The sequence below is a fragment of the Hyaena hyaena genome, unplaced genomic scaffold (genome assembly GCF_003009895.1).
Source record: "Hyaena hyaena isolate Hyena2069 unplaced genomic scaffold, ASM300989v1 scaffold_584, whole genome shotgun sequence".
In the NCBI taxonomy this organism is placed as follows: domain Eukaryota; kingdom Metazoa; phylum Chordata; class Mammalia; order Carnivora; family Hyaenidae; genus Hyaena; species Hyaena hyaena.
This window is the reverse complement of record NW_024081205.1, coordinates 54,118-80,322: the sequence shown is the minus strand read 5'-3', so window position 1 is coordinate 80,322 and position 26,205 is coordinate 54,118. Positions and strand designations below refer to the sequence as shown.

Genomic DNA, 26,205 nt, shown 5'->3' with positions numbered 1-26,205 from the left:
TGAGCAGGGGAGGGTCAGAGAGAGAGGGAGTCACAGACTGAAACAGGCTCCAGGCTCTGAGCTGGCAGTCAGCACAGAGCNTCCAGGCTCTGAGCTGGCAGTCAGCACAGAGCCCGACGCGGGGCTCGAACCCACGAACCGCGGGATCATGACCTAAGCGAAAGTCGGACGCTTAACTAACTAAGCCACCCAGGCGCCCCATGTTTGTTTGTTTTTAAATGTTACGTTAAAGTGAAACCCCAGTGGGCCCTGCTGAGTCCCTGGCAAGGACTCCTGTCCCTGACTCTTTTTTTCCTGCTGGGGGTGGGGGAGTCAGGCCAGACAGGCTGGCTGTGGGTGTTTGGGACAGGGACTGTCTTTTAAAATTTTGTATTGTTGGGGTGTCTGGGTGGCTCAGTCATTTAAGCGTCCAACTTCAGCTCTGGTCATGATCTCATAGGTTGTGGGTTTGAGCCCCGTGTTGGGCTCTGTGCTGACAGCTCAGAGCCTGGAGCCTGCTTCAGATTCTGTCTCTCCCTCTCTCTCTACCCCTACCCCGCTCACACACTGTCTCTCTTTCTCTCTCTCTCTCTCTCAAATAAACATTCAAAAAGGTTTTTAAATTTTATATTGTTGTTTTTATTATTTGTAGTTTAAACCTAGCGACTTGTACCATTGCGTTTTCCCACCCAGAGGAAGAAGACCCTGGCTCTGCCTTCCCTCTTGGTGGTGGGGAGTTGGGGGACCTGACACCTCAGCAGCCACCAAGACTGAGAGTCCATCCTGGCCTGGGCCAGAGCTGGGGAACTAGTCTCCCTCCACCCACCTGAAGTCCGTGACCTTTGGGAGTCAAGCCAGCTCGTGTGTCAGGCCTCAGGGCCTCGCCTTCAAGACCCCACCCCACAAGGCCAATCAGCCTCTGGATACTGTTCCTCCAGGAGCCCCAACCCTCCCCCAAGGGCTGGCTGTCTTCAAAGACTTGTAGCCCCTGTAGAACCCTGACCACTTCTCCTCCACCCCTAGGCAGGGATAGAGTAAATGTTTATATGGATTTTTTTTTAAAAGAATAGAAACAAAAAACAAATAGTGTTTGCTTCCTCCTATGTGCTGAATCTGAATAAATTTAAAAATTAAATAAACCAAGCTCATAGTTACAGAGAGCAGATTGGTGGTTGTTAGGGGAGTGGGGCAAAGGATGAGAGTAATGAGGGAACTGTTGTTTGGTGGTTTTGTTTGTTTTTTATTTTTAATTTAAATGATTTTTAAAATAAAAATTATGCCACAAGATACAACATAACTCTTGGACAAATTTGAGATAAACCCTTTTTTTAAAAAAAAAAAAAAAAAAGGAAGGGCACCTGCCTGGCTCAGTTGGAAGAGCATGCAACTCTTGATTCCAGGTCATGAGTTCAAGCCCCACAGTGAGTGTAGAGGTTACTTAGATAAATAAAACTTAAAAAAAAAGAAAAAGAAAAATGGGTAAGATACTTGAACATCCATTTCTTAAAGATGATACCTGAATGACCTATAAATAAATGAAAAGGTACTCAGTCTCATTAGTCATCAGGGAAATGGAAATTAAAACCTCAGTTATTCACCATTAGATAAATTGCCAAAATTCTAAAGACTGACGGTATCAGTACCAAGTATTGATGTGACTATGGAATAGGAGAAATTTTATGCATTGATGCTGATAATGTAAATTAGTATAACTACTTTTGAAGCTGCTTGCCTTATGTGCTAAAGCTGAACATAAGCACAATACATGTTACAACCATTTCACTTCCAGATATTTCTTTACTCAACAGGAATGTTTATGTGTCACTTCAAAAATGTTTATAGCAGCTTATTTTAATAGCCCTGTGAGTGAAAGGTTAATAAAACCCTTTTCCTTTCTTCGTGTGAATTTGAATTCTACTCACTATGTAACTCAGTTCTCTGGTAACATGGTAGGAGTAAAATACCCACTAAGTTTCAAGCAGTATAGCTGATGATGAAAATGACCCTAATTGGAAATTCTTTTTGTACCCAAAAGAACTGTAAGTGAATTATAATTACTCAATAGGGGCACCATACTTGGGGCTTCTCTGATGTGGTGACTCATACCTGTGTGTATCCCTTGCAGAGACCCTGAAAACTATGCCCAGAGGGTTGTTATAAGAGATAGTGGCTCCCATGGGGCATGAGTCTTCTAAGCCAAGTCTCCTCCCAGTGCCCATTGTGAGTATCGCCTTCTCACATCTGAGCTCTTATGTGGAGGGAGCACACCTCCAGATGGCTAAGCAGACTGCCTCCAGGATTTCCCTGGCGCATTTGATGCCGCCCTGGCGACAGTGTGTGGTTCCTGTCTTTTATCCAGCCTACTCCTTTCCACAGAACTCCACGCTCCCAACTGCTGACTTCACGTTTTTACTCTGCCTCATAGTCATTTCTAGAACCAAACTCTACTTTTCCAGTAGAGATTGGGGATTAACTGATAACGACCATAGTGAAAAATAGGTCCATGAAATAAATGACTTTTAACTCTATGACAGACTATAAGTGGAAAGAACAAAATAATAATGTTCTACATGGCTCAGTGTGTATACTTTGGTACATCATCAATAATGTAAATACTGACCATCTGGCATTATGATTTAACTATACTGGGAAGATTGGGATCAGGAAGAAATCTATAAAACTTCATTCCTTATCCTCTACAGTGTAAAGCTATTATAGAATATTATAGAATATCTAAACCTAACAAATCAAGAAATAGTTATTAATTAGGTAGTTTAAAATTGTAGAGATAATTACTGTAAAAAATGCTAAAGGAATTTGAAATATTCCTCTATGGAAGTTGGTAGGACTTCAGAAAGGGACTTGTCAGGAAACTGCTTGTTTTGATTTAAAAAAAAATTTTTTTTAATGTTTATTTCTGAGAGAGAGAGAGAGAGAGAGACAGCATGAGCAGGGGAGGGTCAGAGAGAGAGAGACACACAAAATTGAAACAGGCTCCAGGCTCTGAGCTGGTAGTCAGCACAGAGCCTGATGTGGGGCTAGAACCCACGAACCGTGAGATCACGACCTGAACTGAAGTCAGACGCTTAACCAACTGAGCCATCCAGATACCCCTTGTTTTGATTTTTTAATGACCTTTATAGAACTATTCAACTAAACAACTTAGATTTAAATGAGCTCTATGTACTTTCAAGGAGCTTGGCTGTGAAGAAAGATTTTTGCTTCACTCTCCACACCCAAAACTTGTCATTATCCTAAATATCTCTGATACGTCCCATCTTCTCCCATCCAGCAGTGCATGGCTTTTAACTGGCTTGCTAATCTCCCTTCATCTAGCCCTTCTCTGCACTGTGACCAGAGTTAAGCTTTTGAGTTCTCTGGTTAAACTTGTTCATTATCTTGTAACATAAAATACACATTCTTTAATGTGAGCTCTCATACGTGATGTGACCTGACCCCTGCCTGCAACCTCCCAGCCCTAGCGTTCATACTCAGCTCCAGCCATTCTGAACTGTGGGTGTCCCCAGGAGTTATTATTGCTCTTTCTGTGCTCTCTAGCTTTGTATTCCTAGAACCCCATTCTCCCACCTGAGAAAATTCCTGATTCCTGGGGATTAAGCCCAGTATAACATGGTCATTATTTCCCACACCTCCCCGTCCTCCACGTTCACTGAGCTATGTTCTTCTTTTGTATTCCCATAATATCTTCTGCATGCATCTGGTATCAGATTTATCACACTATATTTTTATTGCTTAGTTTCTTCTCAGTCTGACTCTTTCAAATCTTTTGTTGGCTCCTTTGGTTGAGCTCCTTGAATGCTGAGACAGTGGCCTTTTTTCTTTACCTCAATTTTGTCACCTAGCAGGATTCCAGATTATAGCAGTTACTCAATGTCTGTCTGGGAGAGGGAGATGGGTATGTAGATGAATTAAAGGTGAACATCTTATGTTTAAGAATGTTGAAGCTGAAATGCATTCTGCTAACCAATAGCACTTATTGTCAATTGCAGTTATTTTTCTTAGTTGATTATAACACCTCAGGAGTAGGACATTTATCAAATATGGTATGAGTAATCCGCTGTCAGTAATGAAGTGCAATGTGTGTTTGTTTTCTAGAGGAAAAGATACTGGTGGCAACCTGTGCTGAATTCCCTTTCTACTTAGAGTAGTAATCATTACTAGGTCATACTCAAAATAAAAGAACAGGAGAGTGCCTGGGTGGTTCACTTGGCTAACTGACTCTTGATTTGGCCCCAGTCATTATCTCACGGTTCAGGGGTTTGTGCCTCACATTGGGCTCTGCGCTGACAGCGTGGAGCCTGCTTGGGATTTTCTCTCCATCTCTCTGCCCCTCACCCCTCCAAAAGAAATAAACTTTTTCTCTGAATGTTTATTTAGAGGATCCAAAGCAGGTTCTGTGATGACAGCAGCAAGCCCCTTGCGGGGATTGAACTCCAGAACCATGACATCGTGAAGCAAGCCAAAGTCACACTCAACTGACAGAGCCACCCAGATGCCCCAATAAATAACTTCAGAACATAAAATAAAAGAGCAGGAAATAGATTAATGGTTGCCAAAGGATGGGAGCAGGAAGGGTGAGGAGTGACAAAATGGGTGTGGGGTTTCTGTTTGAGGTGATGAGCATGTCCTAGAATTAGAAAATGGTGATGTTGCACCACTTGTGAATACACTGAAAATCACTGAATTGTACACTTCATTTATTTTTTTAATTTTTTTTTTTTACAAATAGTTTATTGTCAAATTAGTTTCCACATAACACTCAGTGGTCATCCCCACAAGTGTCCTCCTCCATGCCCATCCCCCCCTCCCCCCCGACATCCATCAGTCCTTAGTTTTTGTCAGCATTCAAGAGTCTCTCATGATTTGCCTCTCTCCCTTTCCCCCACCATTTCCGCCCTTCTTCTCCCCCTTGTTCCTCCGTCAAGTTCCTCCTAATCCTCCTATACATGCAAACATATGATATTTGTCCTTCTCTGCCTGACTTATTTCGCTCAGCATAACACCCTCAAGGTCCATCCATGTTGCTACACATGGCCAGATTTCATTGTTTCTCATTGCCATGTAGTATTCCATGGTATAGATAAACCACATCTTCTTGATCCATTCATCTGTTGATGGACACTTAGGCTCTTTCCATGTTTTAGCTATTGTGGAGAGTGCTGCTATGAACATTGGGGTACATGTGCTCCTATGCATCAGCATTTCTGTATAAAAATATGGAACGCTTCATGAATTTGCGTGTCATCCTTGCGCAGGGGCCATGCTAATCTTCTCTGTATCGTTCCAATTTTAGTATATGTGCTGCCGAAGCGAGCACTATTTTTTTAAATTTTTTAATGTTTTATTTATTTCAGAGAGAGAGACAGCGTGAGCAGGGGAGGGTCAGAGAGAGAGGGAGATACAGAATCTGAAGCAGGCTCCAGGCTCTGAGCTGGTAGTCAGCACAGAGCCTGACGCAGGGCTTGAACCCACAAACTGTGAGATCACGACCTGAGCTGAAGTCGGACGCTTAACTGACTGAGCCACCCAGGCGCCCCTGAATTGTACACTTTAAAATCGTGGCTTTTATAGTATGTAAATTCTATCTCAAAGAAAAAGAAAAATAAAGGAAGAGAGGTTCCAAATTAAAAGTTAAATACATTTCAGAATATCTAAGTGATTATTTAAATGGCTTTGACAGAAAATGAATTTCTAGCCTATCACATGACATCTGGATTTGCATAAAAGTAAGGAAGCACTCTGTGGTTTGTATTTTATAATTCTGTCATTTGTTGCTCTTTACTCTAAATCCTTGAGCTACCAGACAGCTTTTCTTTCTTGCTTTCTTGTTTTTTTCTTTTCCTTTCTTCCTTTCCTTCTTTTCCTTCCTTCCTTCCTTCCTTCCTTCCTTCCTTCCTTCCTTCCTTCCTTCCTTCCTTCCTTCCTCCTTCCTTTTTCCTTACTTTCTCTTTTCTTTCTTTCTCTCCCTCCCTCTCTTTCTTTCTTTTTTGTATTTTCTTTATTATTTTGTATCATATTACAGTATTGTAATCATTTTTATATGAATATTTTTGGGTTGTGGAACAAATCATCTGAGTTTCCATTGTTTATTTTTTTTAATTTATTATTTTAATTTACATCCAAGTTAGTTAGCATATGGTGCAACAATGATTTCAGGAGTAGATTCCTTAATTCCCCTTACCAATTTAGCCCATCTCCCCTCCCACCACCCCTCCAGTAATCCTCTGTTTGTTCTCCATATTTAAGAATCTCTTATGTTTTTATATAAGAGTCTGTCTCCCTGTTTTTATATTATTTTGTTTCCCTTCCCTTATATTCCTCTGTTTTGTATCTTAAAGTCCTCATATGAGTGAAGGCATATGATATTTGTCCTTCTCTAATTTTGCTCAGTATAATACCCTCCAGTTCCATCCACATAGTTGCAAATAGCAGGATTTCGTTCTTTTTAATTGCCGAGTAATACCATGTCTTCCTTATCCAGTCATCCATCGATGGACATTTGAACTCTTTCCATACTTTAGCTGTTGTTGATAGCACTGCTATAAATATTGGGGTGCACGTGCCCTTTCAAAACAACATACCTATATCTCTTGGATAAATACCTAGTAATGCAGTTGCTGGGTCAGAGGGTAGTTCTGTTTTTAATTTTTTGAGGAACCTCCATACTGTTTTCCAGAGTGGCTGCACCAATTTGCATTCTCATCTTTCTTAATGAAAGAAATGGCACTGAGTCAGCTACAAGAGTCTGTCTTTGGTTAGATGTACATACAGAATACTAGAATGTTCTTAATTTTAAAAGAAGAATGTTGCTTTAATTTTAAAATATTAAATTTAATGACCAAGTAGTACTGACTGAATTAATACATAATTGTACAATGTGGTTGTCTAAATTCTAACCTTGTCTTTTGATTCACTGGATTCATCTTTGCTTGTGAGGAGCCAGGAGGCCCAAGATTTCTTCAGTTAGAGCTGAGCTTCTGCTATACGCTTTCTCACTCTGGCCTCAAATGTCCTCTTGTTTGAACTTGTCACTCATAATTGTATAAGTTTATTCTTTTGTTTACGTAGCTAACAAATATTTGTTGATACCTATGTGTTCCTTCAGTCCCTCTTCGGGGCACCGAGCATGCACCATCCTGAACAAGGCAGAAGTTCGTCCTCTTAGAGCTTAGATGGTGGCCAGATTCTGCTCCTTTTTTTCTAAAAACTCACTTATTGATGAGAGTTGAGAGATTAGAGCTTTTTGTTAGCTTTTTTTTTTTAATGTTTTTAATTTATTTCTGAGAGAGAGAGACAGTATGTCCAGGGGAGGGTCAGAGAGAGGGAGACACAGAATCTGAAGCAGGCTCCAGGCTCTGAGCTAGCTGTCAGCATAGAGCCCGACGTGGGGCTCAAACCCACGAACTGTGAGATCATGACCTGAGCTGAAGTCGGATGTTTAACCAACTGAGCCACCCAGGTGCCCCTAGCTTTTTTTCTTTTTTCTTTCTCTTTTTTTTTTTGAGAAGAGAGGAAAAGAAATCTTATTCATCTTTCATATTTTATTTATTCACAAAATTTTCTTTAGTACTCCTATACAGAATTAGCAGATTATTTCTGTGTTGTTCCTAACACAGTTATATAACCCTCTGTTCTCCTTCTGAAAAGCACATCTGAACATGTCACTCCCTTTCCCTTCAGTGACTCCTCATTACTCTCAGGTTGAAGCTCAGACATAGCTTCTTAGGGCTTTATGATCCGGCCCAGGCCTGCCTCTCCAGAGTCAGTCTTCCATTGGAATTGGGTTCCTCTGACATACCCTGCGTCACTTTCAGTGGGCTTTTGTGTGTGCTGTTTACTTTACCTAATAGTCTTCTCCTTCCCTTTACTATGGCTAACTGCTGGTCTTTCAGCTTTCATCTTAGATAACACTTTCTGTGGTAAACTTTACTGGACCAAATGCCCCAACACAGTCTGGGGTACTCCTCCCCTGCACTGCTGTGGTACTTTATGTTGCTGTTAATCAAATACAGTACTTTGCCGTTGACCATAGCCACCATTGGATGGTCTTTGTCTTTCTCCTCTTGTTTTAACTCTCAGCTCCTAGCACATACTGAAACATCTTTTTCTATTTCCTCTAATAGCCTATGAAGACCTTGACTTTACACTGTGTGTGGTATATCATAAGTGCTAACCAAATGTTTGAGTGAATCATTGAGTGATTGGTTGCATTGTTTAGTCTTGGAGTATAGCAGAGAGAAAGGCTTGTGAACTGCTTCTCCCTCCCCCAACCTCTCCATTTTCAACATCATACAAAGTCCCTGCTCTGTCTCTCCATCTGAGCTGAGTATAAGGGCTCCTTTCGGCTACTTTTCAAAAATTGAATCATATATTGAAAAATTTTAAGTAAAGCTGCAAAGGTAAGGTAATATTCAGCCCTCACCTGTGAATAGTAATGGCTTTAAATATTTTGTACTTTAAAACATGTTAAAACAATTGTGTAAAGTAAACCTTATGGTGCATATGTCAAGACAAGGGAGAGTTTTAAAGGACTCAAGATAGATATACCTGGAAACTTGACTCTGGGCATCTCTCCTTCATAAAACTGATCTGTGAAAGCACTATGGATTGAGAAATCTGCATCTAAACCCACCAAATCTAAGTTTCAGGGTTATACTTTTAATAGGTTTAATAAAATTTAGCTTATACACCCCTATTAATGTTTTCTCTGAAAACCATACCAGGGATTTTAATTGCAGTTTTTTTCTTGACGTAAAAAGAATTGTTCTTAAGTGAAAAGTAAGTATGTCTGAGTGGTAATATTTTATTTTGTCTGCACATTTTTTTACATGTTTATTTTGAGAGAGGCAGAGGGTAAGCAGGGGAGGAGCAGAGAAAGAGGGAGACACAGAATCCAAAGCAGGCTCCAGGCTCTGAAATGTTACCACAGAGCCTGACATGGGGCTCAAACTCACAAGCCGAGCCATGAGATCATGACCTGAGTTGAAGTCAGACCAACTGAGCCATCTAGGCACCTGTCTGCACATTTTTAAAAGAGAGAATGAGTGCACGTGTGCTCACAGAGGTCAGGGAGGGGCAGAGAGGAGAGACAGAATCCCAAGCAGGCTCTGAGCCATCAACGCAGATCCTGATGTGAGGCTCAGACTCACCAACTATGAGATCATGACCTGAACTGAAAGTAAGAGTAGGACACTTAACCAGCTGAGTCACCTAGGCACCCCCATTTTTTCCTTATCTATAAACAAAATAACATTTTAATCTTTTTTTAAAAAACATTTAATTTTCTTAAGTTACTTGCCCAGTGTGGGACTCAAACTCATAACCCCAAGACCAGGAGTTGCATGTTTTACTGACTGAGCCAGCCAGGCACTGCTCTTACTTTACTTTTCATTAACTGAATATGCTTTTATCTAACTCTATGTAATGGACTTTTATCACTTACGGTAACCATTGATGGGAAATTTCATACTATCCTAACTACATTGGTTTTTTGTTTGTTTGTTTGTTTTCTCTTATGTCTAGTTGTTGTGGAATTACAAGCTTAATCTAACTACAGACCCCAAATTTGAATCTGTGGCCAGAGAAGTTTGCAAATCTACCATATCAGAGGTAAGTTGTGAAAGAATTTTGTGGGCATTTAATGGCTTAGGAGAAAAAATTACATCTGTTGACCAGACCAGTCATTAAGGGAAGAATGATTGATTTGGTTACTTACTTTTCTCGGAATTCACATCTGTATTGTCTGAGAGAGGGCATGGTGGTGGGGAGTGTAACTAGCCTCCTTTTTGTTAATATTCACCTGTAGTTACAGTAGGATGCTGTTGATCCAGACACATTGGAAATCAGGCTCCATTGGTCCCCACACTGAAGACACAACTGCTTCTGTCATCAGTGCTACGCTCACACTTTTTTCAATCTTTTGCTGTCTGAAGCATATCAGAACGGTCTCCCCAAGAGGCTTATCAACATTTCTGAGTTACACATTTGGATCAGTAGTAGGAGTTAGCATTAAAAAAGGTTTGAAATGATTGTGTATGTTGTTATAGGTAGATGTTGAGTATAAAAACAAAAATAATGAAAATCTTATAGCATTGTATGGATACTAATTGGGGACACTTTTCAACTGTCTTGGTTCAGTGTGAACAACAAATAATATTAGTGAAAATTGTGGTATTGAAATTTTTATTTTATTTTTTGGAATCAATGATAGAAATTTCAAAAAAACCAGAGATTTCTGCATACGAAGTGTACGAATGACAATGAACAGTTGCTGTTTTTCCACCTCAGACTTAATAAATATACACCTTGCAGCCTCCAGATCTATCCTCAAACTACCCTACTGATGACATAATTCAGGACCACTCTCTTATGGAAGACCCTATTCCAACCAGATAAGCCCTCAGCTTTTGTTCCTCAATTGCATCATTAGGGGACCCTGTTGTAGAACCTCTTTCTCCCTCAAACCTTTTAATACTGGATCCGATATGTTTTATTCTTTTCAAGCAGTTACCCTTCTTCATATTTACCTTGGGACTTCAGAATAGAATAGCATATCTTCGAAAACACTGAGCTTCAGCTTTAGTATTGTGCATGTCATACTCCGTTAGCTAGCTATAGGGTTAGCTGTATATACCAGTTTGATTGCCATGTGGGAGTTTTGCTCAGAGTCTCTGCAGATTCTTCAGAATAATTTCACTCTTGGCTGGCTTATAAAAGATATGCATGTATATATATGTATGTAATTGGTTTTCTTATAATGTATATGTAATGATGGTCCTCTTGTAACCTTTTGGGGTATTGTGTTTTTGTCAAAGATTTCAAGTAAAAAAGGGAATTTATCCCTCCCTAGAGGGAGATTATACTGGAGTCAGGAAAATTAAATATCAGGAAGAACATAGTTGCCAAAATGTTTTATTGTACATCTTCCTCCTATCCTCGTTCTTGCAGTCCTGTTTGCAAGGAGAAAAACAGCATCACAAGAATACCTGCAAATTGCAAACCAAACTTTTTATTTACTCTCCAGGGTTGAGCCAAATACTGCCTGCTTCCCGCTTTCCTACTGCTTCATGTCAAAAAGTGACAGCAGCAGTTTTCTAATGGCACCTTATGAATCTGCTCCTCAGCCACTTCAGTTACTCCCATTCATAAATATGTTGATGATTTAATGCTGTTCTTGCTGTTAATCATAGAAATTTAACTTGTCTTAATAAACTTCTAGCCAATGAAATGGTTGAAGGAAAGCATAATCTTGTAATTCAAACACTGTCCCCTATTGTAATTGGTGGTGAACTAAAATACAAATAGGTATTAAGTCTCTGTGTTTCAGTAAAATCTCAAGTGATTAAAACTAAATACGCATTTAGTTTCTAATTGGGGCTCCAATTCAAAATGTGCTCCTGGCTTTACTTCAGATTTGTAAACTTGATTGCCCAGAATAAGAGCTGTATTGAACTCTTGCACTTCATTAAGTTTTAAAACCCAGGTGTCTGCCACTAGTTTTGTGTTCTTACACAGGGTTTTTTCATTGGTTGAATTATAAGTGCTCAGATTTTCAAGAAGCTATTCCTTTCGTTTTTGAAACTTTTGTTTTGCTCATAAACAAAACAAGCCTTTTCCTGGAAATACATTCATGATCCTCTTTTTTAGTTGTGTCCAAAAAAAAGCTAAGGGTTAAGTTGAAAGAGTTGTATTCATCTTGATTGTTAAAGATCTCTGCGACCTCTTGAAGCCAGAGTGAGACTATTTACTTAAATTCTCAAGTTTGCTTCTTTAAAAGTGAATAGTCTTCTGTCTTGAATTGAGTGTTTGACTTGGTTTGGATTTGATATAAGAATTAGACTTGAAGAGACCCAGTGGGCTATAGAGTGATGGGTGTGTAATGTATCCTTCCCCTCCTGCACCTTCTGGGAAGGGAAAGTGTATTGTTTTGTCCCCTAAACATACTTATGATAGGTGGTATGATAGTAGAGAATGGTCTCTATTGGTTGCAAAAAAACAATAAAACATCCTCTTCTCATTTATATTAAAAACAAACATTTACAATTGGGTGTAAAAAACATTTAGACTCTTGTCAAAACTACCATTTTTGTTTGTTTTTAATTTCTTCAAATGCAGTAGGGTTTTCCCAAACAACCTTCCCCATTTTATAATTCAAGCTTACACCCGATAAGTAGATTTTACTGTTTTATGCCTGTATAACAGCATTTTTTGGCTAGTTTGCTTCATTAGCACTTGTGGTTTGGGATGCACTTTGCAGGAACACTAACCATATGGAATTACTCTGCTTGATCTGCTAGAACATGTTGTCTAAACCACCCAAATTAGATTTGTAGTGGCTTTCCCGTTCTCAGACTTTTTGCCAGACTGCACTGAGCATCATTTTAAACATGTTTCTGTTCCAGACCACAATGATGAAGCTGGGACTCTACTAAGTTCAAAAACACATGTCCAGATCCACAGTTAATTCAGAACACATTAATGTCATATCAAGAAGTAATATTATGCCTTCCTGTCTCCCTCCTTTTGGCCATTAGGTTTCCCTAACAATAATAGTTTGCTGTGTAGCTTGGCTTGAGACATGACACTAGACTTTATTTCTGCACCTGTTTTCCAAACCTGTTTCCCAGATTAATCTCCTCACTGTCCATTGCCTTCTTTGTGTGGATAAAGGGACTTTTCAGTAGAACCATTCTGAAGCTGTAGATGTTAAAAGCTCTTTTTATTTATATCTCAGTTAAGCTGTAATTATAAAAATTTCTTGCAAATCACATTAATCAGATATCCTAGAGGGCACAACATTCTGAATAGGCCTGACACTATTTTCTTTAAAATAAATATATTTCTAAGTGTTTTCCTCTTTTTCTCCCAAATACAGTGATGGGAAATCAATAAGAAAATATCACACATTCTCTCTTTTATAAAAGTTGTTTGATATGAGAATAAAATACTTGTGTAAAACAGCCACTTTCTTTGGAGCAGATTAAAGAATGTGCTGACGAACCAGTTGGAAAGGGTTACTTGGTTTCCTGCTTGGTGGATCACCGAGGCAATATCACTGAATACCAGTGTCACCAATACATCACCAAAATGACGGCCATCATTTTCAGTGATTACCGTCTAATCTGTGGCTTCATGGATGACTGCAAAAATGACATCAACATTCTGAAATGTGGCAGCATTCGGCTTGGAGAAAAGGTATCTCCTATATGGGCTTCGTCAAAGGGGTCCTACAGATTTGATGAGTGTAAAGTTTTGTGTAACTGGCATGGGAAAAATTTAGGGCTGGAGATGGCCTTAAAGTGGACTTCCAGACAGGTCCCAGATCTAAGGCTTATTAACCTGTGAATGCATTTCATTTGTTTGTGTTTCAGTACTGTTTGTAGAAGCAGAGGAATTCATATCGGCCAAGAGTAGTGTCATCTTCAAAACACTAAACCAGTTGCTGGTTACCTGTAGTGTTCCTTGGCAGAGCATTTGTGGTCTTGTGGGCAAAGTAGTTGGATTAGAAGAGGCTTGAATTTTCTTAAAAATTTTTTTTGATGTTTATTTATTTTTGAGACGGAGACAAAGCGCGCGAACAGGGGAGGGGCAGAGAGAGAGAGGTTGGGGGGGAGACACAAAATCTGAAACAGGCTCCAGGCTCTGAGCTGTCAGTGCAGAGCCCGACTCGGGGCTCTAACCCACAAACTGCAAGATAATGATCTCGAACCTGAGCCACACTCTGACGCTTAACCAGCTGAGCCACCCAGGCGCCCCAAGACTTGAGTTCTCTAACCTTTCTCTGCATATACTTCATTGCTGCTATAAAAAAAAATACTTAGGAAGTACACTGGTACAAAAGAAGATATTTAAATATTAGAAAAGTTTAAGATAAGTAAAGATGCTTCCGGCTTCTGAGAAGAAAAGTACTGTATAAATGTGATGTATTGTTATCTTTATCTCAGAAGAACTAGTTTTAGTAAAGATAGGGAAGAAAATTCCTAGCTGACTTTTTTCTCTCTTAATTATATCTGGTCTTATTTTTGTTACTAATGAGTCTGTTGTCCAGGAGGTCATAATGGAGGTTTAGCCATGTTTATTCTGAATTTGTTGGCTCAGCAAAATGAAGGAAACTCCTGAGAAGTAACAGCTGCTGGGGGAGAGGTGGTCTGAGGCATATGTCTGGCATCAGCTGTTAATTGCCACTGCTCATTAATCTGCTCTTTAGGAAATATGATAGAAAATATAACCCCTTTGTCTCTTTGCCCTCTATTTGTTCATTGCCCCATGGTTTGTAGGCTTCTGTCACTGACCAAGTGGACCTGGTGTTAGAATGCTAGAGCTGCACACACCAGTTCAAATGAAGCTTTTAGTGCTGGTTCTTATCTGACTGTCACCAAATACCCTTTCCTTCCCACCAGCACAGGGCTCTGGCCCTTTCACAGGGCACCTCAGAATTGGTTTTGAGAGCACTGTGAACTTGGCTTACCGCTTTTGGCAGCTAAAGAAAGGCCAGTTTTAATCAAGAAGGCAGATTTTTTTTTCTTTCCCAGCAGACTTCTAGAAATGGCACAAAAGCACTTAAGCTACCCTAATTATTCAGGAAGCTCCTCTGACTTTATTTAGGGTGTGAGAGATTATTTCCAGTTCCATATCTCACTCTTTTTAACATCGTCACATAAGTGTTCTCGACACATTTTTTAGGAATCAGTGATGACACTTTCCCATATTTGTGATTAGTCGTTTACACTGTAAAGTAGACCATTACAATTCATGTCTCTTTGTAGTAAATTTTTCTACCTTGGTGTAGTTGCTGGTTAGCTTCCCTCCTGGCAATCTGAATTGTCATTATAAAACCTGCTTTCAACTGCATATGAGTTACTAAGTCTCAGTGACTGAAACGACACAGTAGTACTAGAGCTCAAAGACAGGACAGTGAGGACTATTTGGCCAGCTTTGTTAAAATAACAGAAACATTTCTATGAATCATCAAGCTGCACATTTTTGTCATGTTTATCTTTTGCTATGCCTACTGCTTAGATGAATTTCTGTTTATACCAGATCTCTATCCTAGCATCAGAGACTTTCTGTATTTTGAGGACAAGAAGATAGATTCATGCTTGCACTTGAAAAAGCATGCTTCTTCCTATATAACCCACTCTGGTACTACAACCAAGTTTAAAAATGAGGGAAGCATGTCTTTATCTCTTCTTGGCTTTTCTAAATGGTAGTTTACTTTTCTGAAGCCATTTATTTAGATATGCAGATTATCCTGAAAATTAATGAATCAGCTTCTGACCACAGAAGAAAATAGGTTCATCAATTTCACATTTGCCAATGAAACTTGCAAATTCCTCTGTGACTGGCTTTGAACTGACTTCCTCTAATGGTCAGAGGAAAGGCATCATGGTTAATCTCTTTGTACCCTACATCTTTATGAATATAGAAAAGTCATGATTTCAAAACTATGATTTTTTTCAAAATGTTAATATATGTAAATTTGAGAATAATGATTATATAATTTTTATAACGTTTATTTTTTGAGAGTGAGAGAGCATGAGTAGGGGAGGGGCAGAGAGGGAGGGAAACAGAATCTGAAGCAGCCTCCACACTGTCAGCACAGAGCCTGACGTGGGGCTTGAACTCACGAACCACAAGACCATGACCCAAGCTGAAATCTAGAGTAGGACGCCTAATTGACTGAGTCACCCAGACACCCCAACAAAGACTATATGTTAATAAAAAATTTCCTGAACAAATACAGTTAAAATGAAAGGGCAGATCTTCCAAAGTAAAAGTATAAATGATTTACATCATCTGAAGAAAAAGTACAGTGTAGCATCCAATACAGGAACTTAATTATGGAAATGTGCCACATTATTACTACTTTTAGACTTTTCATTTAGTAGTTATGTAATTGTATCATTCCTTGCTTTTAACCAACTACTTTGAATAATTTGGGCAGTCTTTTTCTCTCTATCTAGTTAGGAACATTTTCCTGTAGATGGTGTGCCAGTGTGTAGTTTACTTCCCTTGCTTTCATTCTTATTCAGTAATTAGCCATATAGTCGTCTTTTCAATATTTATGTACATTTCATTTATAAAATTAAAATGAGCTAAACTGAAAAGCTCAGAGACTCTGGGGGAACCAATAAGAATTCTTGAAATATCTTTATTTGAAAACATTGTCTATCTAAAGTTAAGATGAATGAAAACCTCTAATGGAGATGATGTTACGGCCCAGTACTGATATGTGGTGCTACAAGTGCTATGATTATAATTAAATCTTAGATTCCTTAGGGGAGTCTTAAACCATGATGCTGCTGCCTTTATTTAAATCCAAGAAGCAGCAAATGGAACCATTAAGAAATATAACAGTCCTAAATAGATAATCTTACTGATGGCACATTTAAAACCATTACAGACCCTGAGTGTACAGGGAAACACTTAGACTCATTACATGAAAATCACTTCTTTACCCTATGACCCAGGATTAAAGACTAAATATAAGTCAAACGTTGACAGTCAAGGGGCCCCTGGGTAGCTCAGTCATTTGAGTGTTCGACTCTTGATTTCAGCTTAGGTCATGATCTCATGATTTCATGAGTTCGAGCCCTGTGTTGGGCTCTGTGTGCTGACTATGCAGAGCTTGCTTGAGATTCTCTGTCTCCCTCTTTCTCTGCCCCTCCCCCACTAACACTCTCTCTCTCTCTCTCTCTCCCTCTCTCTGTCAAGAAAAGATTAAAAAAGTTGATTATCAGATTATTATTTTTATTTTTATATGATTAAGACCTAGTTGCTAGCAGCTATCTAAGTTATCATGGGCTACTCAACTTTGGTATATGATCTTGTTTTGTTTTATAAAATAAGATCATGTTTATAATAATCTCTTAGATACTGTGAATACTAAGTGACTGAGATTTCTGGCCAAGCCTTTGTTATCATAGGTTTGTTTCTCCTTTGGGAAGTAGAATGTGTAGGCCTTGCTTAAGTGGGCCATAGTCAGACAAACCTGAGTGTCACTCATGATTTAGGAAGGAAAAATAAGCCTTACTCCAGATTTCTGGGGTTTGTGTCAGCTTTTCTCTCTGTCCTTATCTTTTTGTCACTTGTCTCAGAGTTTTACTTATTCAGAATTGCTTTCTAAAAAACCTTCTTGGTTCTCTCAGATTTATAAGCACTGGATAGACTCATAGAGCTAGTGAGGAAGGTTCAGGTATAGATAGAGAATAGGAGCCATGAGAATCTGCTAGTAGAGGGTGCTTCCAAATCTTTTTTGGGTCAGTAAATCTTTTGAAAATTTAATGAAAGCTGTGAACCCTCCTTACGAAAAATATACAATATCCACATACAAATTTTAGCAGTACCCTAGAACCCGAAGGTCTAGAAAAATAAATGATGGACTGTTAGCTAGGCACCTTTCCTTCTGCAAGTCAAGACAAGTTGATGCACACTAGGCCTGTGTTTACTCCTCTGCACAAGAGATACCACAGCTCTTATCCCCTCTACACAGGTATAATGGGAGAGAACATGGACATTTTTCTGAAAATAACTTAGAAATTAATGCACTATATACAACCAATCACATTACAACAAAGTAGAAAAAAGACTATATAATTTTTTGTTGTTGAATTGAAATTTTGCTTAAACCCTGCTTGGTTTTTAGAAATTTTTTTATTATATACAGATGATTTCATAGACTTAGTAATTTACTCTAACAAGATTGTGTGTGTGTAAATAAAAGATAGCATATACTTCCTATTGCTTTGGTTTGCTGTATTTATGAGGCGTATCTTCAGAGTATAGCAGATTAGGACTCTTGAATAGAAAATATTTAGGGGAAATTTCTCATACTTTTAGTGAATGGATGCTTGTGGTTGCCATGGGGATGATGCAATGCACAATTAAAGATAATTGGATGGTTTTAGGAAAGCTCTCAAAAACAGTTTGTATAAAGGGTGGTAATCTCATTAAATCTCATTAGGATAAATCCCAAACATCAAAGTGAGTATTACGCTACAAATTGTACATATTGGGATCTCTGTGGACAGTATAGAGTAGAAAAATCAGAAGGAGGGTCTCTGTAACATCTTTTTTCAATGGATTTTGTGGTTTGTTGTTGTTGTTTTCAACTTGACTATTAGGGAAATACCTCACCCTTAGAGGTAGACGAACAGAGATTTCTGCAGTGTTATTTCAACATTGACATGAACCATGATCAGAACACGAGGCTAATGTAAATTCTTAAAATTTTTCTAACATTTTAAACTTAAAGAATTCAGGTTTCTATTTGTTTCTTTGTTTCCTTTCTCCCTCCCTCCCCCCCTCCTTCCTTCCTTCCTTCCTTCTCCTCCCTCCCTCCCTCCCTCTCTCTCTCTCTCTCTTTCTTTCTTTCTGTTTATCTTTGAGAGAGAGTGTGTGCAAGCTAGGGAGGGACTAAGAGGGAGGGAGACACAGAATCCAAAGCAGGCTCCAAGGCTCTGAGCTGTCAACACTCATGAGCTGTGAGATCATGACTTGGGCTGAAGTTGGATGCTTAACCAACTGAGCCACCCAGGCGCCCCCTCAGGTTTCTATTTCTAGTGCTAACTTAACTATACTTAAATCTCCCAGGATCTCTCTTCCCATTTGTAGCATGCAAGTATTCCATTCTAACAGAAGATTGTTGAGGATATTTTCTGTAACTTCCAGTGTGGTTGCTTCCCAGGGTGCTTGGTTCCCTTCTGATTTCTCAACAGAACATCAGTAAGCCAACTATATACTGTGAGGGTTTTTTTAAGCAAATGATGTTTATTTGAAACTCATTGTGGTAAGAGTTTTACAATCTTCGTACCCTTGCTATTTTAGGATGCACATTCACAAGGTGAGGTGGTATCATGCTTGGAAAAGGGCCTGGTGAAGGAAGCAGAAGAGAGAGATCCCAAGATTCAAGTCTCTGAACTCTGCAAGAAAGCCATTCTGCGGGTGGCTGAGCTGTCCTCAGATGACTTTCATCTAGACCGGCATTTATATTTTGCTTGCAGAGATGATCGGGAGCGTTTTTGTGAAAATGTGAGTCAGCTCAGAAACTGTTCTTCTCTTTAAATATTTTTTAATACTCTAGTCCAAAATAAAATAAACCACACACTCTCCCATGTACTTAAGGTACTGAAAGGGAAGGTGCAGTTGGTCCCAGGATAACAGAAAATGATGTTGGATGTTCATTCTTGATGACTTCACATCTAGTTAACAGTTGGCTTCCTCCAATCTCCACACATTATTTTTTCCATTTTGTCTTACTTCTCCATTTCAGTTCTTGGAAATTTGTTTTACTTATATACAGGAATCTTGTTTTACTACGGAATCCTGTTCATAACTATTTCATGGCTAAAACTCCCATAATACATGTTATATGTTTTGGGCTAAGATAAACAGAAAAGCAGGTAGCTAGCTTTTAAAACTAAATCCTTAATTACTATCTGCAGGTCTTATAGAAAAACTTGCTAGCATATTAAATAGAATAATCTCCATTCTTACCACAAGAACTGAGAGTAACTTGTATACATTTCCACCCCTGCTGTTTTGAATATGCAGTTTGAACCATCAGAGCCACTCACTATGAATTTTATTGATTCCAACATAAAGTTGTAAGAGACTGACAGACACTTCTCTTGACTCCCTAATTAACAGTATATTTCGAAGCAAATGACAGTAGCCAAGCATCATGAGAATTTTTTTTCATCTTTCCTGCAATCACCATTTTCTTCCAAAGGCCACTGAATGTTTTAAATGGCTGAGCCATTGTTCAGAGGTATTCACCATTATAATAGTTTAACAGGAGGTTCTGTGTAAGATTGTGGATAGTGCCCAGCATAGCTACTCAGCTGGTTGTTGTCATCCTCATCATCATGTGTGTGTTCCGTCTTACAGACGCAAGCTGGTGAAGGCAGAGTGTACAAATGCCTTTTTAATCATAAGTTTGAAGAATCCATGAGTGAGAAGGTAAGTATTACTTTGAAATAAACCAGTATTCTATTCATTTCTTAAAAGTTTTCTCAAATCCTCTCAAATAATATTCTTAGAAACTCATACCAGGATATAAATGATAAAGCTTACCCTTTCCAGAAGCGAGACACTTGACTTTCAGTAGAGAACCAAAACGTATTTTGCTTAAGCCCAGAAAATGAAGGTTTGTGATATCTAGACATTGGTAAGCCAATTGAGAATCAATTTTGGGAGTAAAGTTGGAGAATTTTGTATCACAGTTATATTGAAGTCACCCTCACATACTCAGGAAGTTTAGGCTAACCAAACCAGTGTGCTTTACAGGCAATTAGCAATTTAATTTTTCAGCAGCTGTCTCATTAAGCATTCTCATTACCATTAGTCCTCTGTCCCTGGATAAATGCAAGGATCTTTTATAACTTAAAAGAAAATAATAATTATTCTTGGTTTTGTTTTCCTGCCATTTACTTTCATATACAGCCGAAGAAGTGTTTCATTTCAGTTACTTATATAGTTTACTATTGAATAATTATATTTTAAAAGCATAGAATGTAACTTACAGGGTGTTCTGTCAGTTGCCACTTTGATTCTTGTGAAATTTAGGGATATTGTTGAAGAGGAAAAGAGTAATTTGTCAAGTTAATGCATTCGAATCTACCAACTATATGTTCAGGTACTATTGCAGCAACAATCAGTAATTTACTGTAGAATTCCAAGCTTCCCCATCCATTTACCCCTACCTCTTACCCCAGCACACTTGTGTTCAATTTATTTTATTTATTTTATTTATTTATTTATTTATTTTATTTTATTTTATTTTTTTTACTTGTGTTCAATTTAAACCAAACTTGAAGCGAGGCATTTTAGTAACAACTGTAGTTGTTGACATATCCTTGGCCATGAGCCTCTGCTTGTATGTGTGAGCAGCTGAACCACCTGAATGATCTTACTCTTTACTGCACTCTTTATTCAGTGTCGAGAAGCACTAACGACCCGCCAAAAGCTGATTGCCCAGGATTATAAAGTCAGTTATTCGTTGGCCAAATCCTGTAAGAGTGACTTGAAGAAATACCGATGTAATGTGGAAAACCTTCCTAGGTCTCGGGAAGCCAGGCTTTCCTACCTTCTTATGTGTCTGGAGTCAGCTGTGCATAGAGGTAAGAATTAATTTCTTTTTCTCCTTTTTATTCCTTTTGGATTCACATTCTAAAGTCTCTTGTGCCTATAAATGTTAATTTCCTCCTGTATTTGCTCTTCTCAGTGCACCTGTGCCTTGTGACTCAGGATCCTTTCTTAAGATTTCCTAGTTGGCATTTTTTAGCTCAACGAAGGGGGCTGACGAGGCTGTAGTGAATATTTGAAGTGTAATCTTTTCCACAAGTTTTAACTTCGTGCTAGTAGGGATTGTTCCTAGCTTTCATTGTTCTCCCAATACTTATCTTTTTTTTTTTAATTTTTTTAAAAATTTATTTATTTTTGAGACAGAGACAGAGCACAAGCTGGGGAGGGGCAGAGAGAGAGGGAGACACAGAATCTGAAAGAGGCTCCAGGCTCTGAGCTATCAGCACAGAGCCCAACGCAGGGCCCAAACCCACAGACCGCAAGATCATGACCACTTAACCAAATGAGCTACCCCAAACACCCCCCAATAGTTATCTTTTAATAAGACTTCCATGGAGCGCCTGGGTGGCTCAGTCAGTTAAGCATCCGACTTTGGTCATGATCTCACAGTTTGTGGGTTCGAGCCCTGCATTGGGCTCTGTGCTGACAGCTCAGAGCCTGGAGCCTGCTTCGGATTCTGTGTCTCCCTCTCTCTCTGCCCTACCCTGGCTTGCACTCTGTCTCTGTCTCCTTCAAAAGGAAATAAAGATTAAAAAAATTTTTTTATAAAAAAAATAAGACTTACACTGGCACAGTATTTGCACTATTAGTTTAGTAGTATAAAATCTATATAAAGCAGAATACTGTCAAGATAAACCCTAGTCTCTGAAGTCTTAAACTCATTTCATGCTGATAAAGTTCTTGTTATATCCTAAGCTTTTCAGTCTAGATAATACCATAACTGGTATATTATATTCTAGAAGAAAACATTACTTTTATGTGTGGTGATATCTGATTGTAATGCACACCGTCCATAATGTCATGACTTAAATTCTAACTTAGGACGACAAGTGAGCAGTGAGTGCCAGGGGGAGATGTTAGATTACCGGCGCATGTTGATGGAAGACTTTTCTTTGAGCCCTGAGATCATCCTGAGCTGTCGGGGGGAGATCGAACACCACTGCTCTGGATTACATCGAAAAGGGCGAACTCTGCATTGTCTAATGAAAGTAGTTCGTGGGGAAAAAGGAAACCTTGGAATGAACTGCCAGCAAGCGGTAAGGAAAAATTTTCTACTGCCACCTGGAATGTTCCATTTTATCAGCTGAGGAGCCTCCTCCTGATTCTGTCCCAGCTACCTTTATCTAGATCATTTCTGGCATCACAGTGAACACTGGGTACTAAGAACCAGACACAGAATATTGTTCAAGCATATCTTAATAAGAACATGGAATTTGCTGCAGAGCAAAAGTTTGATTTTATAAGCAGTAAATGAGCTATATACTTAAATAGGTAAAATGCATTGTTTGCTGGAGTTTTTAAAGAAGTAACTTGCTAGATGGAATTTCTAAACTTGGAACCAAGGCAAACCAGGTTCTGGTAAATTAGAAAACATCCTGCACCAAAAGACAGTCTGCCTGTCTCTACAGGTTTGATTGAGTTGGGGCTGAAAAAGAGCTGAAAGGAATTGAAATTTTCTAAGAGTTTCTTTTTATTATTGATGTGCAGCATACCATTAATTCCTGGCCTGAAGGAGCAAGAGAGCATGTCATTTTCAAAATCACACCATCTTCTTGTTACACTAGGGCTACTGTGCATGGAAGGTCTTTCTTTCTCTTGCTCCAAACTCTACAGTCAGTTCTATAAAGATATTTGGAAAAAATTACTGCACTTCTTGGGAAGATAAAGTTATTCCTTTTTCCCCTCCATTTTTAAAGATAAAGTTATTCTTGATCTAGGATTCATGAACAGTTGAATAACTACTGGTGAGAGGCATAATATAAAGTTAACAAAATACTATCGATGCAGTACATCTGTTTCATTACCATTGTCCACATTTATTACTTCTTACTAAATAGGAGTCTTTGAACAATTCTCAGTACCAAATGCAGTGGTACCCTGTACAGTGTACCCCATACATCCCTTAGGATGCACAAAAGATACCATTTAGCTTTGTATCCTGAATTAGGGAGTTGAGGCTCTTTTCTCAGTGAAACTTTAGAAAACCACAATTTAGTTGGTCTTTTGTTATTGACAGTTTTATTTAAAAATGAGTATTACAGAAAACCAGAATTTTACAATCTGAAACACAAAATTTCCATAGGATTTTGATATGGATTAAAACTTCATCTTAGCTTCTATTACCCTGACCCAGAGTAGGTAAATTATACATCCATTGGTGGAAAAAAGAGACAAATACAGCCTCTTCTCCAGAATATTGGACCCAACTAGAAGGAAGGTTTCTGGAATCTACTGTGGTTTTAGTTGGAACAGTGTGGTTCTTCAGGAATAATCTTTGCTGGTGATTGTCCTACGAAACCTCTGTGACAGTATGTGTGCCTGGGCCTCAGACCAAGAATGAATCAAGACATCTATATTTGAAGCTCATCCTTAATGCAGCACGTAAAAAGGGGAGGGGAGTTGATAGGAAAAACCTCTCTCTTTACTGAGGCTACACTTGTATCAAGGTGTACAAAAAAGAAAAGAAATTGGTTAAACTTAATTTTATAGCAACTTCCTCCAGGGCTTTTTGAAATTAAGCTTTTAAGGGGCGGCTGGGTGACTCAGTCGGCTAAGTGTCCCACTTCAGCTCAGGTCATGACTCATGGTTCATGGGTTCAAGCCCTGCATCGGGCTCTGTTCTGATAGCTCAGAGCCTAGAGCCTGCCTCAGAATCTGTATCTCCCTCTCTCTCTGCCCCTTCCCCGCTTGTGCTCTCTCTTTCTCTCTCTCTCAAATCAACATTTAAAAAAAAAAATTTTTTTAAAGAAATTTAGCTTGTTAAAAAGAATTAGTGTCTCAACTTGGAAGGTAAATAAGGACCTCTTGTCTCATCCTTTTTGTCTAGAAAAAAGTGTGTTTTAAGCCTAGATTTAGTCTCAAATAGGGAGATACGTGGTTTTCCCCACATTTGGTGTAGCTGGGTGGGAAAAAGACACTTTATTCTGGTTATTATGGACCCATGGTTTTTAGTCTTTGTTCACAAATATTGAAGGTGTAGATGGTCCAAAGGGAGATTATTTTTCTCACTCTCCTGTGACATGATCCATCCTCCATCAGGTGGGAGAATGTTTTGAAATAATTTATTTTGAGTAAGTATCTTTCTGGGTTTGCTTATTTTTTTGGGGGGGGGTGTTGGGTTTTGGGTTTTTTTGGGTTCTGGGACACCTGGATGGCTCAACAGTTAAACATCCCACTCTTGGTTTTGGCTCAGGTCATGATCTCACGGTTCTTGAGACTGAGCCCCACATCGGGCTCTGCACTGACAGGATGGAGCCTCCTTGGGATTCCTTCTCTCCCTCTTTCTCTCTCTGCCCCTCTCCTGCTCTCTCTCTCTCTAGAGAAATAAATCAACATTTAAAAAAAAAGAAAAAGAAAACAAAGTTCTTTTCCTTGATACAGTAAACCTACATGCCTATCTGTGTGGTTGACCACTAATTTTCCCTGTTCTCTGCTTGGCGATGCTTTGACTTCGTGATCTCTCCACAAATAGCAAAAGATGTAAATTATTTGGTCTTTGTCAGCAAACATTGTTACTAAAATTGATGATAATCTTCCTATCAGCTAACCACAGCATTTTGTAGCTTCTCCAAATTGCCACCAAAAATTGGTATAAATAACTTCCGTTCCAGAATATTGGAAATCTTTTATTTTCTTTTTTCTAAATACTTTTCAAATATGTATTTTTGAGAGAAAGAGAGCACAAACAGGGGAGGGGTAGAGAGAAAGGGAGACAGAGGATCCAGAGTGGGCACCTTGCTGACAGCAGAGAACCTGAAGCAGGGCTTGAACTCACAAACCACACGATCATGACCTGAGCCAATAGGATGTTCAACCACTAAGACACCCAGGCCCCCAGAAATCTTTTATATTTCTCTCATCTTGATCGTTGGCTTTTTAGGATAGACAGAATTGGGATTTTCTTTCTTCATTTCCTTTTGACCTATATTCTCTGATCAATGTGTGATGGGGTCAGTGCTTAAGTATGAGCCCCTGTGGAATTGTAGGTCACATGCATGAGGATCAGAGAAGGCTCTCCTCCAGAGCCTACGTCTGTGACACAAAAAGGACTCCAGTGCTTTAACTTGGAAAATAAGGAACCCAAGCCAGAAGGATTATAGTTTTCAAATTTGCTTTCTGTTATTTAAGATTTCCACCCCAAAACACCATCTGCTATCCATCTGTACTAATAATGATCTTTTACATATGTAAAATGCTTTGCAGTTTATACACCTTTCTCCTGTATATTACTCTTTCTTGTAATTCCTCTTCAGTTCAAGAAACTGCAGCTAGAGGTTAATCATGCCCATGTTCTCAAAGTTGGTGTCTGGCAGAGCCAGAGCTATTAATAGAACTCAGGTTTTCTGATCCCTAATTTAGAGCTCTTTCCTCTGTGCCCCAGCTGGTTTCCCTCAAAGACCAGAAAAAGGAATTAGAGGCCCATCTTCTCATGCTCTCACTTTTTTCTATGACAAAAGATGGACCAGGCAAAAATAAATGTTAAAGAAAATACTCTCATTTTCAGCTGCATAATGACAAGTATTTTTCTGGATACATAAAATGAACAAGCTTTGCTTTATCTCTTGGTTGTATAAAAGATAATTGAGGAAATAAGGGAATTATAAGTATTGCATTCTGGTTTTTCTTTTTTTAATTGATATTTCTTTGAAGTTACATGAAATGTCACATTTGTTCTTAATAACATGGAGGAGAATGCTTGTTTTAATGCCAGTGTATTGGCAGCAAAATCCAAATTCTAGATTCTTATGACCAAATTAGGTATCTGACTGGAAATGTCTTCTCTTTACCTTTGTCCACTCAATTCTGGCTTGGCTGTGATTCTCCGGTTTAGAAATCTGATTAACAAGTAGGCAGATATGAGGGAAAAGGCAGCCTTTATATTGTAAAGGCCTTTTGTTTTGC

At 38.8% G+C, this 26,205-nt stretch overlaps 1 protein-coding gene and 1 non-coding gene across 2 annotated transcripts in view; one reads left to right on the top strand and one right to left on the bottom strand.

Annotated features, from left to right (window-relative positions):
• The window catches only part of GLG1 (golgi glycoprotein 1), a 160,206-nt gene that overhangs the window by 102,594 nt on the left and 31,407 nt on the right, over positions 1 to 26,205 (top strand). Inside the window, exons 3-8 of the mRNA XM_039256432.1 lie at positions 9,523 to 9,609; positions 12,979 to 13,194; positions 18,826 to 19,029; positions 19,888 to 19,959; positions 20,936 to 21,119; positions 22,126 to 22,340. Coding sequence (XP_039112363.1) covers positions 9,523 to 9,609; positions 12,979 to 13,194; positions 18,826 to 19,029; positions 19,888 to 19,959; positions 20,936 to 21,119; positions 22,126 to 22,340 — 978 coding nt within the window. The remainder of the gene's footprint in view (positions 1 to 9,522; positions 9,610 to 12,978; positions 13,195 to 18,825; positions 19,030 to 19,887; positions 19,960 to 20,935; positions 21,120 to 22,125; positions 22,341 to 26,205) is intronic.
• LOC120248219 lies at positions 5,211 to 5,317 on the bottom strand. The gene has a single exon (XR_005532526.1). It is a non-coding gene; the product is annotated as a U6 spliceosomal RNA (small nuclear RNA).